The sequence below is a fragment of the Ochotona curzoniae genome, unplaced genomic scaffold (assembly GCF_017591425.1).
Source record: "Ochotona curzoniae isolate NIBS_2020 unplaced genomic scaffold, NIBS_Ocur_1.0 contig_3819, whole genome shotgun sequence".
In the NCBI taxonomy this organism is placed as follows: Eukaryota; Metazoa; Chordata; class Mammalia; order Lagomorpha; family Ochotonidae; genus Ochotona; species Ochotona curzoniae.
In genome coordinates this window covers 51092442-51108752 of record NW_024466004.1, presented here as the reverse complement: position 1 = coordinate 51108752, position 16311 = coordinate 51092442, and the positions used below count along the sequence as shown (strand labels likewise).

The 16311-nt window shown below is 33.5% G+C and overlaps 1 protein-coding gene across 3 annotated transcripts in view; it reads right to left on the bottom strand.

Moving 5' to 3' along the window:
* The window catches only part of GRIK2 (glutamate ionotropic receptor kainate type subunit 2), a 577027-nt gene that overhangs the window by 104897 nt on the left and 455819 nt on the right, over positions 1–16311 (bottom strand). For all 3 annotated transcript variants that reach the window (XM_040983826.1, XM_040983827.1, XM_040983829.1), the window contains exons 12-13: positions 4893–5011; positions 1172–1389 (exon numbers count right to left, since the gene is read on the bottom strand). In XM_040983826.1, coding sequence (XP_040839760.1) covers positions 1172–1389; positions 4893–5011 — 337 coding nt within the window. The remainder of the gene's footprint in view (positions 1–1171; positions 1390–4892; positions 5012–16311) is intronic.

Here is a 16311-nt window from a genome sequence, read left to right as displayed (position 1 = left end):
CTAATTAAATGTAAAGCACACATTTACGCTCTATTCTAGGCATATATGAAATCAATTTTAAAATAAATTTAAAAGTTTTGATTTAACTTCAATTGGTACTATTCTTTGAGTTTTGACATCCTCTAGAACTCTAGAAAAAATTGACTTGATTTCAAATGAATTTCTTTTAAAAAGTACATAGTTTTGGAAAGTTGCTGCTTTAAGTCAGATTCCATTTCTGGTGATTTTTTCTTCTGATTCCAACTTATATGAAAACTGCATTTCTTCTGCTATAGGATGTCCATTGAGCAGTGCAGTTTCTGCTGTTCAAAAGGCACTTGAACTATGCTTGACACAAGAGTTTATTTTATAACTTGAGGCAATTATACGCTAAAAAGGATCTACCATGTCTATGGCACATTTGAACTGCCAGTTGAAATTGTATAAACACTAACAGGAAATACCAATGCTGAAAAATTTGACCAACCTGCAAAGCATCTAAAAATAGTTGATAAGATATAAAAAAATTATCAAAATATATTGACTCTTTTTAAAGTAGTATTTCCCTTTCTGTTTTTTTTTTTCTTGTTGTTGTTGTTGTCGTTGTTGGCACAAGGAGCTAAGCCAGAGTAGAAGAGAGAAGAAAGGAGTGAAAGGCAATGTACATCAAAAGTTACTATAAGCACACTTCCCATACAGATTTATGAACTGGGAATATTTCCTCGGGAAACCACTGTAAATTCACATGAGCGGCCCATGTCAGACTCCATGCCTCACACAATATTAAATAGATTGTACAGACAGTAAGAACAGTTTCTTCTTGCTTCCTTAAATATTAAACAATGTCTCATCTCAACAGAAAGAATTGTATGTTCAGGAAACAATCTTAAACACAATTACTTTGCTTTTGCGGAGTCTCAATCTATTGCTATTCAGTCTCAATACATTTTTTCCCAATCAAATATAACATTTTACAGGAAAAATTAAAAAGACCTTACCTTTCAGCTGGTTCTCCTATTTGTCTTCATGGGAATAATTTCAACTGTAAACGATGCCACATCTTGAAGTAGATGCTGTTGATTTTGCAGCACAAGTAATGGTATTGCTACGTGCTGACATACAGCAGAAGAGAAATATTTCTTTGTGCTCTATCATTGTAATATTTAAGTTGTAGCCAATCATTAGAGCTTACCTTGAAAAAAGTCATGGTGGCTCCATCTTCTACGGCTCCGTATTCTATCTTGGTTTGTTTAGCTAAATCATCAGCAGAATCAATAGGGGATTCCATTCGTTCCACTGTCAGAAAGGCTGCTAAATTAGCAGTATACGAAGAAATGATGATAAGTGTGAAAAACCACCAAATGCCTCCCACTATCCTGGTGGATAGCGCTTTGGGCATGAGCTCAGAACCTAACAGAGATTGGGGAAAGGTGAAACGGATACAGAGAATTTGATCAGCAATCAGATACTTTTCGTCACAATGGCAGACTGGAATCACGTTGTGATAACAGCTTAATCCATCTATATAAAATATTACCTTAGAAAGCAAGCCACAACCAGTGGGAGAGCAGAGGTTAATATCAGATAACAATCTCTTAGGACAGTGTGTTAAAAATATAGTGACAGGAGACAAAAGATCTATCTGAGATGGTGCAATGTATCAGTTAAAACAAATTCAATTAAAATAGCACCAGAAAAGAGAAAGCATCATTTTCAGTTTATAAACTACATGTGGAGTTTTTTATTCTTGTTAGATATGTGGGTTGCAGAAGAAACAATTTAATATGCATTCAGATTAATTTCTCAGGCATTTTTACATGAACTCTCAGTTTTCAAATCCATGTAGCTCAGATATTTTTGTCTGTCTTGCCAATCAAAAAGTAATGCTTTATAATAAAAAAATAATTTAAATTATCCACATTTCTTGAAATAATATTGTGCTTTTAGTCCAGTATTTATTTTAAAGTAAGGTAGTAAATAATTTCCATGTGTATAGAAAATATCTCCCATCACTATGGAAACTAGAAGCAGAATAAGTGAATTATCAAAAATTGAATTTTATGCACATATCAATATTTCATAAACATTTAACTGTGTATGGCTGGAGTTGCCTGCTCATGATATTAGTAACACAATAAGATATGAATTATAATTTACTGTTGATTATTATTAATTTTAATTCAATTTGTTCATAAAAAAAAGCCCTAGCAACTTTAAAATTTCTTCAGTTACCATTTAAATTTTATTTATAGATTTCTGACATTATTTGTACTCCTAACTGCTGAAGATATATTGAAAAATGTGGGATTTTTTTTAAGAAAATAAACTAATTTTGTGGAGAGATATATGTAACATATTTCCATCCAGTTTTAACCATTTTGACTCTATCAGAAAACCATAAGCTATAAACTACTAAAATCTTAACAGGGATCAGTAAAACGGACTTAAGGAAATAAGGACTTCTTTTGGTTTGTTTTCATTGCCATGATAGCTTTTACATAATCAGTGATGCAATAGATTGACACATCTTCACATGAGGTGAAAAATTATACATCCATGTTAACATTGAAAAATAAGTGATTTCACAACTGCAGTGTTTTAGAACAGCCCATCTTACATTGCAGTTCATCTTACCCTTCTAATGGCAAACAATAAAATTTTAAAAGCTGATCAACTTGGACATGACAGCCAACTCCAGCTCCAGACTCTGCCTACCACTCTGTAAGGGAAAAAACAGAACAGTACCTTTCTCATGGAGTTGCTCCTAGGCCCTGCCAGACACACACTCGGACACTGAAACACTAAAGTATTCCCAAGATGTTCGGCAGCTTTGGCTGCATTTTTAACTGGTATTTTTTTTGTAGTTTTTGTGTTTTGTTTTTAGACAACACCACCAATAAAGTCAAACAAGACTGGGAAAGAAAAGAATATTGGAAACATTTGACCAAAAATGCCCAATTACCACAAGTTCATACCTTACCCAAGACTTAAAGCGAGTACCTCCTGGAATTGTAATTCAGAGCCTGGTTAGGGGATGACTGTCATGTACTCAAGGTAACGTCATGTCCAGCACTACATCCCACTAATTCCTGGGGAGCTGGGCATCAGTCCGAGTACTATGGGTTCCTCTTTCATGTATCCACCAGCAGTGAAACATTAATGTGGCAAAGCAAATGTAGATTTGATTTTTTTATTGCTTAGATTTTCATACTCAGAGTTATCACAGAGAGCCTTATTGTAAATTTCTAGAACGACTTATAACATGCTCATTTTATAGATATGAAAATTCTCAAAGACCTCAAAGTATTTAGGGGATAAAGTTTTTTTTTTAATGGATATGATATTTTTCAGAGTGGTTAAAAAATTCTGTGCTATAGTCAAACCTCTATTATAAGTATATTTTTTTTGAGAATATTAAAGTTAGTTATCAGCAAGTAACTAACTCTTTGCCATGCTGAATTGTAGCACTGGATGCTAACTTTCCCCATGCAATTGCCTTTCACTTTGTTTTGAAATAACTCCATTATTGTCTTCCAAAAGTAGAGTGAGCCTAAGAGAAAACAAAACTGGGACCTAAAATGTAAGAAAGAGAAACAACTAGTGGATTTTTCATTTTAGAAATACTTAGAAAGAGATACCACAAACTTAGGTTAGTCCATATAACATATATGTGCTCAATGGAAAAGGTATTACAACTTAGTAGACCTTGAATATGGCATTTATTAAACATTATTTATGGGTAAACTATTTAAATTTTTACATATTGTTTTTATTCTCATCTTAGGAAATAGCTTGTGAATAGAACAGTAATGAATTGATGGATTTGTGCATAATATTAAACATGCAAAATAGCAAAAACCATTTTAAAACATCTTATGATTTAACATTTTTCACACCTTTAAGTATCTGATGCAATTTTCAAATGAATGATTTTGTAGTGAATAATAAATACACCAATAAACTTTATAGTAATAAACATTTATGGTAGGTGTGGCAATTCTGAAGGAACATATTTTTTTCTTAATCCATTTCTTCTCAAATATGTCACTTTAGAATATCTTGTTATTTGCTAATTGTAAAACTTAAGAGTATTACATGCATAAAATAGTATTACCCTTTGGTTAATAGAATCTTTTAATGAATCTTCTACATTAATTTACTGAACTCTATTAATATATTCAAAGCCTACAAAAATTCTGCTTGGAAGAATTCACATTAAAATGATAAATTCAGTTACAAAAATTATTAAGACATATTTCTACATGTATTATATCATTGTCTAAGGTATAAACTTTATTTTAACATTTATATTATCAATTTGAAATTATGTAAAAGTATTTTTGCATGCACTTCTGAGCAGGCAAAATTTTACATTATTAAATACTATCAGAAGCAGCTAATATTTTACTTGAAATTATCTTTAGATGATTTAATATTTTAATTTTACAAATTTATATGCAGTATACTTGCTAATCATGCAATGCAAATGCATCTATCATCAAAAATTGATATAAGTAAGGAGATATTTTTTACATCAAAATGAGGCAGGAAACAGGAGCATTACACTGTATTCTTGTCTCAAGGAGATGTAATTTTTAGTAGTACTTTAAATGCAGCTTCTAGGTAATGGATCAGGTTAGCTTGGTTATCTATGACATAATGTACCTACTGTGAGTTAAGTAAAAAAAAAAAAGATGAGTACACCGTATGTTTTGCAAAAGCTAATTGTTTTCTCAGAATCTCTCTTGAATGGGATTTGAGAAGGTTCTAAATGCATTAGGTAGATGGAAAAGCTGGATTATGGTTACATGCACAGAGGCACCCATGCAAGCGACTTGTGCCAGCAAGAGCTGTCACCCCCAGCAAAGAGTGGGATATGGTGCCCAAGGGAAATAGCAGGCTGAATCGTATACCTTGCTGCATGAGAGCTCCAACTCCAAACCAGAAACTATTTAGCAAGGTAAAATTGTTTTCCACCACATCTGAGTCAGGATTGCAAGGGTGTGGATTATACCACTCATAGGGACTAAACCTGTGGTAATTGACAGAGAAAAGAATATATTTAAATTGCAGTGAGAAGAAATTCTATCCAGTACTTTTGCTGCAAAAGAAACAAAAAGAAAGGTCAGGTTAAACAGAAACCAGAAATAGACATCTTTATACAAAGGTTTCATTTTGCATGACAACAAATACAATATTTTGAAGTCCAGTCTTCATTTAAGTGAACATCTATGCATTTTTTTACTAAGCATTACTACTGATAGGAAAGTCTGTATATCAACAAATTTTGGATTTTTTAAAAAATATTTTATGTTCTGCTGAATCTTTTAATAAAAGCCAAAAGTCAATTAAGACAAAAGAGAAACTCAGTTATAAAATTAAGATTCTTGAGACTGTGGAAATTTTTTCAGGGGAAAAAAAACAACTCTAAGAATTTAGGTGACATTTTTTTAACAGAATCACCAAAGTAATAGAGGTGAAAATAATGTATAATTATATTTTAAGAAAATAGTAGTTATTTATAAAAGTCTATATTTTTATGTGTAACAAACTCAACTCTAAAGTTACAAAACCTCCAGAATTCACTGAATTTTAGGAAACACTCCAATTATTATTTTTGAATGGAGGACTTATGCCAATATCCTCAAAATAAGCAGTGTTAGAAATAGGTATATATACTGAGACCAATTGTTTTAATTTATCAATTGGTTTTAAATTCATAATTACTTTAAAATACTTTTAAGAAAGAAAACCATACCTAATTTTGAGATGAGTTGATAACATCTCTCAAAGTGAGGACTTTTTAAATTGTCAACTCTACACAAATTAATTCACAAATTAATTTGTGCTAAATATAATCTTGATATACTTATCGCTTAATGAGACTATTCACAAATTCATAATTAAATATTCCTTGCATAATTACTAAACTAACAAAATGTTTCCCAGTATCTCAAATGTTAAAGCCACTCTTCCTTTAAACTAAATTACTATATGTGTCCTGTATGAACGCATGAAAAAAAATTTGCATTCAATCAAAGTCATTTGAATAATGTATCTGTCACTTCAGAAAGCCTAATTTCCCCCACAATAATCTTTCTGGCATATTAAAATTCAGGAGATCAAACAAGGCATTTTCATCTTTCTTATGCAATTTTAGAACACTCTTATTTTAATAGCCTATCCTTGACAAACAAAGAAGCATTTTGTTTGGTCTCTAAGTAAAAACGACACCCTGATCAGGAAGGTTGATTGCAGAGCAATTAAACATTCTGCTCTGATTACTTGCTTCTGAGCAAAGAAGGAGTATCTTTGGTAGTAGATATTTTATTTCTGTTTAAATTTGCCTCATACTTTACCATTAAGGAGATTCGTTTATTTGCATTTTTAAAATACAATTCCAAGTCTCAAAATTTTAGTATTATCTTCATACAAGAGTGTTTTGTTTGAAAATATTATTTTAATTGACTACCTAAAAATAAAAGAATGTTCATGTTCATAGGTTAAAATCTGTATTTAGACTATACATCTCCATTCTTCATCTGTGTGTGATCTTACTTCCCTACTTAAAAAATGGGAACTAAGTAGGAATTAACATAAGAAAGTATAGTCAGAATGTACGAGTTCAAACTATAAGCGGGTAATACAGACAGCATTCGCTAAGATATAGGTGTAGGCCAAGACTTCTTTAGAAAGTCACCAAAACCACAATGCCAAAGCAAAAATAAACACATGGGACTACATCAAACTAAGAAGCTTCTGTACAGCAACAGCAAAGAAAACAATCAACACAGAGAGGTAAACAACAGAATGGGGGAGAACTTCGCACACTAACAGGGGACTAATATCCTGGATTTATAGAAAGCGTCAGAAACTCACCAGCAGCAAAACATTCCTTTGAAGAAATGGGTGAAGGAAATGAGCAGGTATTTTCCAAAAGATAAATAGAAACGTCTAACATACATATGAAAAACGAAATGCTCAGACTCCTTAGCTTCTAGTAACACAAATAAAAACCACAGAATTTACTCCTAAGTCCAGTAAAATTGGCCTGTAGTCAGAAATCTACTAACAACACCTGCTGGCGTAAGTGTGGGAGAAAGGCACCCAACGTCACTTTTGATGGGAGTGTAGTCTAGTACAACCACTCTGGAAGTCAGTAAAACGAGTGCTAAGACAACTGATCACTGATCTGCTGTGAGAGACAGCTACCCCAGTCCTGGGATTATATCCAAAGGAAATAAAATCCGTGCATGAGAAAGTGACCTGCAATCTATATTTATAGCAGCGCAATCCAGAATCATAAACACATGGAGACAACCCAGACTCCCATTGAAGGAGGAATGGATACAAAATCGAAATCTGTGGTACAAATACTCCATGGGATACTACTCAGCCACTAAAAAGAATGAAATTCCATAATTTGCAATGGAATGATCCCAACTGGAAACAATTATGCTCAGTGAAATAAGCCAGTCCCCAAAGGACATATATCATGTTCTGTCTGACAGAAGAAAACATCCATGTAAAATACTAAACAAATAAATATATATATGGGTAAACATGCATATACAAAATAGATGAACTGTATAATGGAGACCAACATTCAAAGAAGTAAAGATATGTGGCAGTATGCATCTCTAACCCAGAATAAAAGCAGCACTCTAAATGAAAATGTTAAACATGCCTCGACACTAGGATGCTGGACTTTATACTGCTGTCTAAATCTACAATGTCATGACACATTTAAACAGAAGAATGATGGACTTGTAACTGTTGTTTAAGGCTTATACTACTGTATTAATTTGGAAGATGAGAAGAGTGGCGGGAGGGGAAAAAGGGGAAAGAAAAGGGAATGTGGGGTGAAAATTCTTATACCTTTAAAATCATTTATCTAAAGTAATATTTTTTTAAAAAACTTAACAACAAAAAACCAGCATTAGAACCTTTAGGAGCTTTTCCAGAAGAAAGAAAGGAATGGTTGTCATAAGGGGTGGCAGCTCTACCTATGTGTTCAGCCTCAAAGACGTTCCAGTGGGACAAGACATAGGCCAGAAGACAGAGATGTTGATAATGCTGATTCTGTGTAGGCATAAACTGACTTTGTGTTTTCCTCTAAGTTTTAACAACAACAACAACAACAAAAAAAAAATAATGACACCAAAAAAAACTTAAAAAGTAGAAAAGTATTCAAAGGAAATCTATATAATGAAAAGGAATGTATAAGTTAATGTGGTGCCAGTAGACAGCAATTTCATAATAATTTGAAGCAATAATACTCCTTTATAATACTAAGTTGTGTCAATACACACAAGTACATTCCTCTAAATCCACTTTTATTTTTTTTCCCTATTCTGGCAACAATATTATCTATAAAAGAGTCCCTTCTGTGACACCTAGATCTGGTTTTCTCACGTTTCAATTCTAGAAACCTAACAGAAGATAGTGGAAAATGTGCAACATAGCAAATGGGACAGGAGTTTTTTTTTTTTCTCAGAGTTCCATTGTTCCTTGAGTTTTAAGCACATTCATTAGTAGATCCCATAATATGTGTGGATGGTGAGTGATGATATGTCAGGGAAGTGAGAGTTTAAATATATACCATACTACATCCATTTTTCTAGAACCAATGAGATTCTAGCTACTGAGTTAGGCTTAATATCCTCTGCCTTGGGATTTTAAAATATGCAATTCTTTGTTTAACATTTCTAAATATATTCAAAATCATGAAGTAGACTAATTATTGTCTCATTTTTTTAAATTAAAATGCTACAAAATTAAAGGTCCTCTGTCATTTCATTTGATTCACACAACTGGTTTTTGCTCCTCTTTTCTAAAACTTATTAGTGTTACTTTTACCAAAAATACGTATTTATTTCCTATTGCTTCATCTCCCCTATCAAGGCCTCGTGTATGATTTCTGTTGGTGTAGTTTCTGTGGAGTTCTTGTGAAATGGGTCTTCACACTGTTCTCTGATTCACCAAATGCTGCAGTCCCTAAGACAGTGATAGCGTAGTAACAACAGATTTTAAGACTAGATCTGCACTGCAGCCTTCGATGCGAGGGCTTAGAAAAGTCTGACAGGTTTGGTGTTTAGTACACTATGGGAAGGATCACACCCCATATCAGAGTGTGTTGTCTGGCCATTCATCCAATTCCAATGCAGGTAGTTATCTGCTAAGTGCATTCTGGGATGCAACAGGTGGGTTATGCTTCCAATACTGGAGTCCTTATCAGCTGTTTGGGAAACACAGCCCTGGATGTTGTGGATATTTTGGAAGTGAGTTGATGGATGGAAGTTATATACACATCGGTGTTTCTCTGCCTTTCAAATGAGAGTGAACATAATTTCTTTTAATTCATGGAAAACATAATCAGAAGAAATGTTTATTCTGGTAAAAACATTTCTTTCAAAATCCAATTTCAAATTGTTTCCTTTAAAATCCATTTTCCATAAAATTGCTGAATTTCCGTTTAAAACTCTGCATATGACAAAGACCACTGATTTGTAAAGAACCATTATAATTTAGGAAAATGAGTCTTTGGCTGTCAAAGGGCTGTCAATATTTTTCTTTGCTATTTCTCATCTGACTGTTTTTTAAAATAAATATTAATTTAATTCTTATTTGAAATGCAGAGTTACAGAGAGAAGGAGAAACACGGAGTTCCTCCATCCAGTAGTTCACTCCCCAAAGGAACACAATGGTAGGAGCTTAACCAATCCAAAACCAGGATCCAGAGGCTTCCTCTGGGTCCCCTCTGTGAGTGCAAGGGACCAGGTTCTTGAGCCATTCTCTGAAAGTTTACCAGACTATCAGCAGGGAGCTGGATGGGAACTGGAACAGTCTGGACATGTAACTGCCCATAGGGGATGCCAAGGCAATAAGCAGAGGTTTGATCAGTCACATCACAGGACTAGCCCAACTACAATGACTTTTTTTTAAAGTGTATTGTTTTTGTTTCCTTTTGGCTTTACAAACATTTTAAAGTTTAATATTTACAAATTAGAGTTTTAAAACAAGGCATGAAATGACTAACAAGCTCAAGATTAGCTATATTTAAATAATACACTACTAAAACTGAGATATTTAGAACCTTCAAAAACTTCAGAGAATATAGGTTTAAAACGTGATTTTTCCATGAAATTTTTAAGTTCCTTTACAAAACCATTAATATGTCTTATATCTTTCAACTATAAACCAAAGTTAATTAGACTGTCGTCTGAATTGCAGAAGTGATTTAAGACCATCAGTATGGTTAGCACAAAAAAATGAGACGAGACTAGATCATACACCTGCCTAAATATATGCAAGACTTGGAGACAAGCCTACCCTGAGCTTTTCTGTGAGCAAGTCCCTACTTTCTAATCACCATGAATCCAGTCAGCACTTAAATTGTCACCATGTGCTATGAAAAAAGAACAGGAAATTCTTGTGATACAACTCACTTCCCTTTGATAGACTCTATTTCTGTTTTTCTACTGTATAATTAAAAAGAAATTGCTCCAGGCCCAGTGCAATAGCGTAGTGGTTAACGTCTTTACCTCAACCATGCCAGAATCCCATATGGGCGCCAGTTCTAATCCCGGCAAACCTGCTTCCCATCCAGCTCCCCGCTTGTCACCTGGGAAACAGTCAAGGACGGCCCAAAGCCTTGGGAACCTGCACCCGCGTGGGAGACCCGGAAGAGTTCCTGGCTCCTGGCTTAGATTGGCGCAGCTCCAGCTGTTGCAGCCACCGGGGGAGTGAACCACTGGACAGATCTTCCTCTCTGTCTCTCTTGCTCTCTGTAAATGTTCCTTTCAAATAAAAATAAACAAATCTTTAAAAAAAGAAGAAATTGCTCCATATCCACTAAGAGGAGAATATACCTGATTTTAATCACTTTTGGCCAGATATATCTTTTATAACCAAATTACATTCAGAAATAAAGATCCGTTCTAGGGCTTTGGCACAGTGGTTAGGAGACCACTTGGGATATTTTTGTTCCTTATAGAAACCATGTTTCGTCCCTCTCCTCCACATACAAACTCAGCATGCTACGAATGTAAACACTTCAGGCCATAAGTGATGGTTGAAGTGCTTGGGTCCCTTGTACCAACGTAGGAGACACATTAAGGTCTTTACCTTGGTTTCCTCATAGGGCAATCTCAACTTTGTAGGCATTTGAGGAGTGAACCAACAGATGAAAGATTTCCATCTGACAGTTTATTTGTCTCTCAGTTATTAAAATAAAAAAGATAAAATTAAGACTTTTTATATGCTTTGTAATTTCATCAATATAAAAGATATTGCTGTGTAACTTTCTGTCATTAAAAGAATAAATAAATAAAATTTAGGCATTTTTCAGAAAGGTTGTGACATCAAAATAAAAGATTCCCAAATGCTAAAGAAAAGCCCATGTTTCAATCAATAAGTGTGTTAACAAGCATCTAATTTTTATTTAAAGTATTCTGGAAAGAATGCTGTTTTTCATTCGTCACCATATCAAACTTAAAAATATTGCAAATATTAAAATAAGTATTCGTTAAAAGGTATGATATTTGTAAGGAATGTCCAAATGCGTCTGAAATCTAAACAGTTTTTAGTATATTATCTTTATATCTTACAATTATCACCTGTATTCTGTTTTACAAAAGAAATAGAATATTGCTTCTTTTATTCTGTCAGGAATAACTCTCTCTTGGATTTCATAAATAAATGCTAAGAACAAGTGATTACATTTCTTTTGTGAACTATCATAATTTCTTGAAAAAAATATTTGAAAAGCAGGGTGATATAGAAAATATTTCCTAAGCAGTAACTCCTCAAACAACCTCAACTGCCTTGTCTGGACAGTTAATGTCAAAAGCTGGGAACTCTGTCCCATTCCCATAAATGGATGTCAGAGGCCAAAACTGAGGGATATTTTCTGCTACTTTCTTAGGAGCATTAGCATGGATCAGAAACAGAGTAATAAGTGGTGCCTTAACCTGCCACACCACAGTGCAGCTACAAATTTAAATGAATTTTATTCAATATTATAAAGAAAAAAAAGGAAGGAAAACTCCAGTGTAAACTATTGTAGACTTTTTTCAACCTCGCTTATTTTCAATTTACTTTGATCTTAAGATTAAAATATCAACAAGAAACCTTAAGGCACCAGTGCGGAGGCATATGCTGGCATCCCATATAAAAGTGGGTTAGAGCCGAGGCTACTCCAGTTCTGATCCAACTCTCTGCTACTGTGCCTGGGTAAGCTGCAGAAGACAGCCTAATTCCTAAGGCCCTGGCACCCACGCGGGAGACCTGGAAGCAGTTCCTGGCTCTTGGCTTCAGACCAGCCCAGCTCCAGCTTTTGCAGCCTTTCGGAGAGTGAGGCTGCAGACGGAAGATCTCTCACTGTCGCCTCATCTCTTTCTGTAACTCTGCCTTTCAAGTAACAATAAATGAATCTTTTTAGAAAGAGCAGAAACTAAAATGTTTCATGTGCTACTATAACCAACAGAGTTAATGTGATAAAACTTTTGAAACTTAACCTTATCAAACCACTTCACTTCTTAGTACCAGTATGAAATATTCAGGTTCCCAAAAGGAAACATCTGCTAAATGAGTTTGCATCCATAAGGGCTAATTTATGCAGCTACCTTTCATAATGATACTAAAGTCTAAGAAATAGACACATCTTCCCTAAGCACAAATTAATTATATAGCAGACAAAACAATGGTGTATCATGCCTCACTGACACATGAAACCAAATTCAAGAAACTGCTTTATGGGCGTAACCTGCTTATAGTTGACAGATACGTCACTTTTACATTTTATTGTGTGATTGCTTGCTTTTTATTTTCTTAATTATCTCTGAACAATCTCCTTCACTAGAAAACTATCACTGTAATCATTCATGATAAGTACTCATATAACTTAAGTAGCAATGTTTTTCAGAAATTAAAATACTATTTACTCTGTACCAATTGTTTTCACCCATATTCATCCTATTTGGTTATTTATCAACAAGCATATATCCAGAACTATCTTCCATTTTCCCATAAATAAAATTTATCTTAATTTGAAATAAAGTATATACAAAAACATGTCCTACATGCTTACATTGGAATTTTTTTATTTTGCAATCCTTAAATAAACTAAAAATTCACTTCTAAGTTAACAGTTTTCCCATATGTAGTTAATTTTAGTTACCTTCCAAATCATTAATGAGCAGGATATTAATTAAGGCTATAGTGTAGTCTTCTTATGTTCAAATGAAAAATACTTCATAATGTAAAATGGTATGGTGAAATTTTGAAGTTCGATGAAGTTAAACTATGATTAAGAAAGTAATAAAGGGACTAATTGGAAAGCATTATCACATAAATTAAAAATAATATACAAATTTATAATTTGGAAATGTAATATTGAATAAAATATAAACAATATTTTAACATAATTGCTTCCATTAAACACAACCAGTCTTAAGAATCTTCTGTCATTCACATACTCATTATCCCATATAAAAGAGTAAGTAAAGGACATTACAATATACTGGTTAGTTAGCACCATGTCAAAACATAGCCAAATAGAAAGAGTGACAATGTGGAAAACAAAATCAAACACATCATCAGCAAACTCCAAATTACCATCTTAGGAATGAGACATCAACAAATTTGTCATGAGGCCGTTTTGATCCATATCACTGTAAGGCTAAGTTTATTGCTCTCTGTTTGCCACAGTTTTTTGTTGATATTAAATTACTTGAGAATCTGTATAGCTAAATCCTCCTTGAGTGTCACCAATACTTCAATTTTATTTTTCTAGCTGCCTACAAACACCTCATCCTAGAAGTGTAGCTTTATTCAAATGCACCAGGGCACTGAGCAACTGGTATTGATCAATCTGTACCATGCTGTCACCTTGCCTATATTCAATCAAATGGCTGGTAATCGAAGGATTTCCATCTCTCCAGATGAGAATTCTTGAAACCACCTTTCTTCACTTTCTATCAGTTAGGCTTATTAAATCAATTTTCTTTAAGATAATTTTGCCCTTTCATTCCCAGTTTACAATCCTCTTAGCGGTATAATATTACCCCAGACTTCAATCACTTTTAATGCAACATATTCCTCTGACTTTTGATTCTCTTATGTACAAATCTTTCCTTCACCACATATTAGGCATGTTCCCTGACTTTAATACTGTAAATCAGCATATATGACAATTATTTGTACACTGATGTTCACTATAGGTGAATACACAATAATTAAGCTATGAATACATCCTAGATGTCCTTTGACAGATGACAGGATAAGGAAAATGTGGCATAAATATACTATTGGAGACTACTCAGCCATAAAATAGAATGAGATCCTGTCTTTTTTACAATATAATGGATGCAACTGGAAACCACAATGCTTAGGAAAATGAGTCAATTCCCCAAGAAGTCAAATATCCTATGTGTTCCATGATCTGTGCTAATACAGTGAGAGAAAAAAATGTATTCCATAATAGCATGATTGAAATTTCCAGAACTGTTTTATACAGCAATTGTTTACATTCCTGGAATCAAAAGGCTTTTTTTTTTCTTTTCTACATCCTAACTATTGAATTATTTACCTAACAGTGTTTACTGTGTTTGAGAAGTGAATTGAAATCCATAGTAAAAGCTTAAGTGCAAAGTAAAGTAAAACTAGAAGATGAAGAAAGGAAGGAGAAGAGGGTATGGCAGTTCCTTTATGTTCCTAAATCTGTATTTTGAACTGTGAAATTTACTCACTTTATATGAATAAAATATTTTTTAAAAAGAGTCTGCAAAACATCAGTATTATTCCTAACCCACACTAATCCTCTTTTGGGGTTAGAAAGCAAAGCAACATCAATATATTCCCTACTATGCTCTTAAAAATCTTACAATAAAAATTTGAGAAAATCAATAAATATACACATGTCTCATATTAATATCTTGCATAGCATTCATTAATATGTCTATACATTCCTTAATGCTTTTCCTCCAGGTGAAATATTATTCCACTTATCTACATTAATTAATATTTTACTTATACTTTCAACCATAGCTTACTGGTCAGGTGATACACTTTCTGACAAGCCATTTTCCATATTTGTTTTAACCTTTTCCACGTGAGCGCTCTACTACTGTCTATTGCTGAATGCAGAGTCATTTAAAGCCTCTTGCAGTTACAGCGGGGAACAAAAGATTCCTTAAAGAAAGTGAGTATTCCCTTTTAATTTTATTAACACTTATGGTATTAAAAGAAGGATTGAAATAAATGTGCTCAATATGTAGTTATTTTATAAGATCTATTTACGTAGAATCTTTTAGCACTTTGGCATTAATTAGCAAGTGTGACATCTCCAGATATACAAGATTCAGAACTGAGCTGCTTTCTTGGTGAATAATTATCAGAATAAGGTTTTTTAATTGGTGACACACAGTTTTGTTTGTTTTGGTGTAATATAGAAGCATTCTACACATCATAAAATTATTAATAAGCCTTATCTTTTCTTGACTCTCCACGTTATCAAGCAAATGCCATGAAGTTACATGGACAGCTTAAATATTTGAAACGTTGGAAAGTCGTATTTGTAGTAATTCCTGGTTTGCCCCAGAAATCTGACCTTTTCGGGATCTCCATCTTGAGCAGGATTATTTCATACACTAGCGAATGATGAAGTAAATCCTGAAACTTTAAATATAACATAATATAATGCACTCAGAACTATCTGATTTCTATATTTTATAGTTATATCTTTCTCTGAATGATAAAATATGACTATCAACTTACAAATGCACAGAAGAAAAAAATAAGCATTCCATTTCTCTCGTCATAAGATTTAGTTCCCTCAAAAAGAGTAATTGCTGGAATCAAATCTATGACTATTCTATAAACATTATTTCATAAGATATATTTTCTTTTAAAAGAAGAGAACAACGTGACTCAAATGAGGCAGTGCAGAAATTCTAATGAAACAATAGGTCTCTTCACGGAGCTAAGAGGAGACACAACAATACCCACCCCTGTTAGCAGGATTTTGGCTGTGAATGAAAGCACAGCTTTTAAATGTGCACAGAGAGCAGTGAGTCTTCGCCATTATTGAGCCCTTTCAAGCACAGCTTTCCCACCACTGGTAATCATTGTTGATAACATAATCCTTGAGCAAGAATTAAAGAGGTACACGTAAATACTGAGTGCTGACAGGGACAGAGGAGCAATTTGGGAATCCTATACTAAGAACAAGGGGCTGTAATAGTTGCTTAAAGCACTTATCATTTTTTTACTGCCATAAATACTTTTTTAAAAAAAAAAATCTCACTTCTTTTACTGACAATCTAATATACT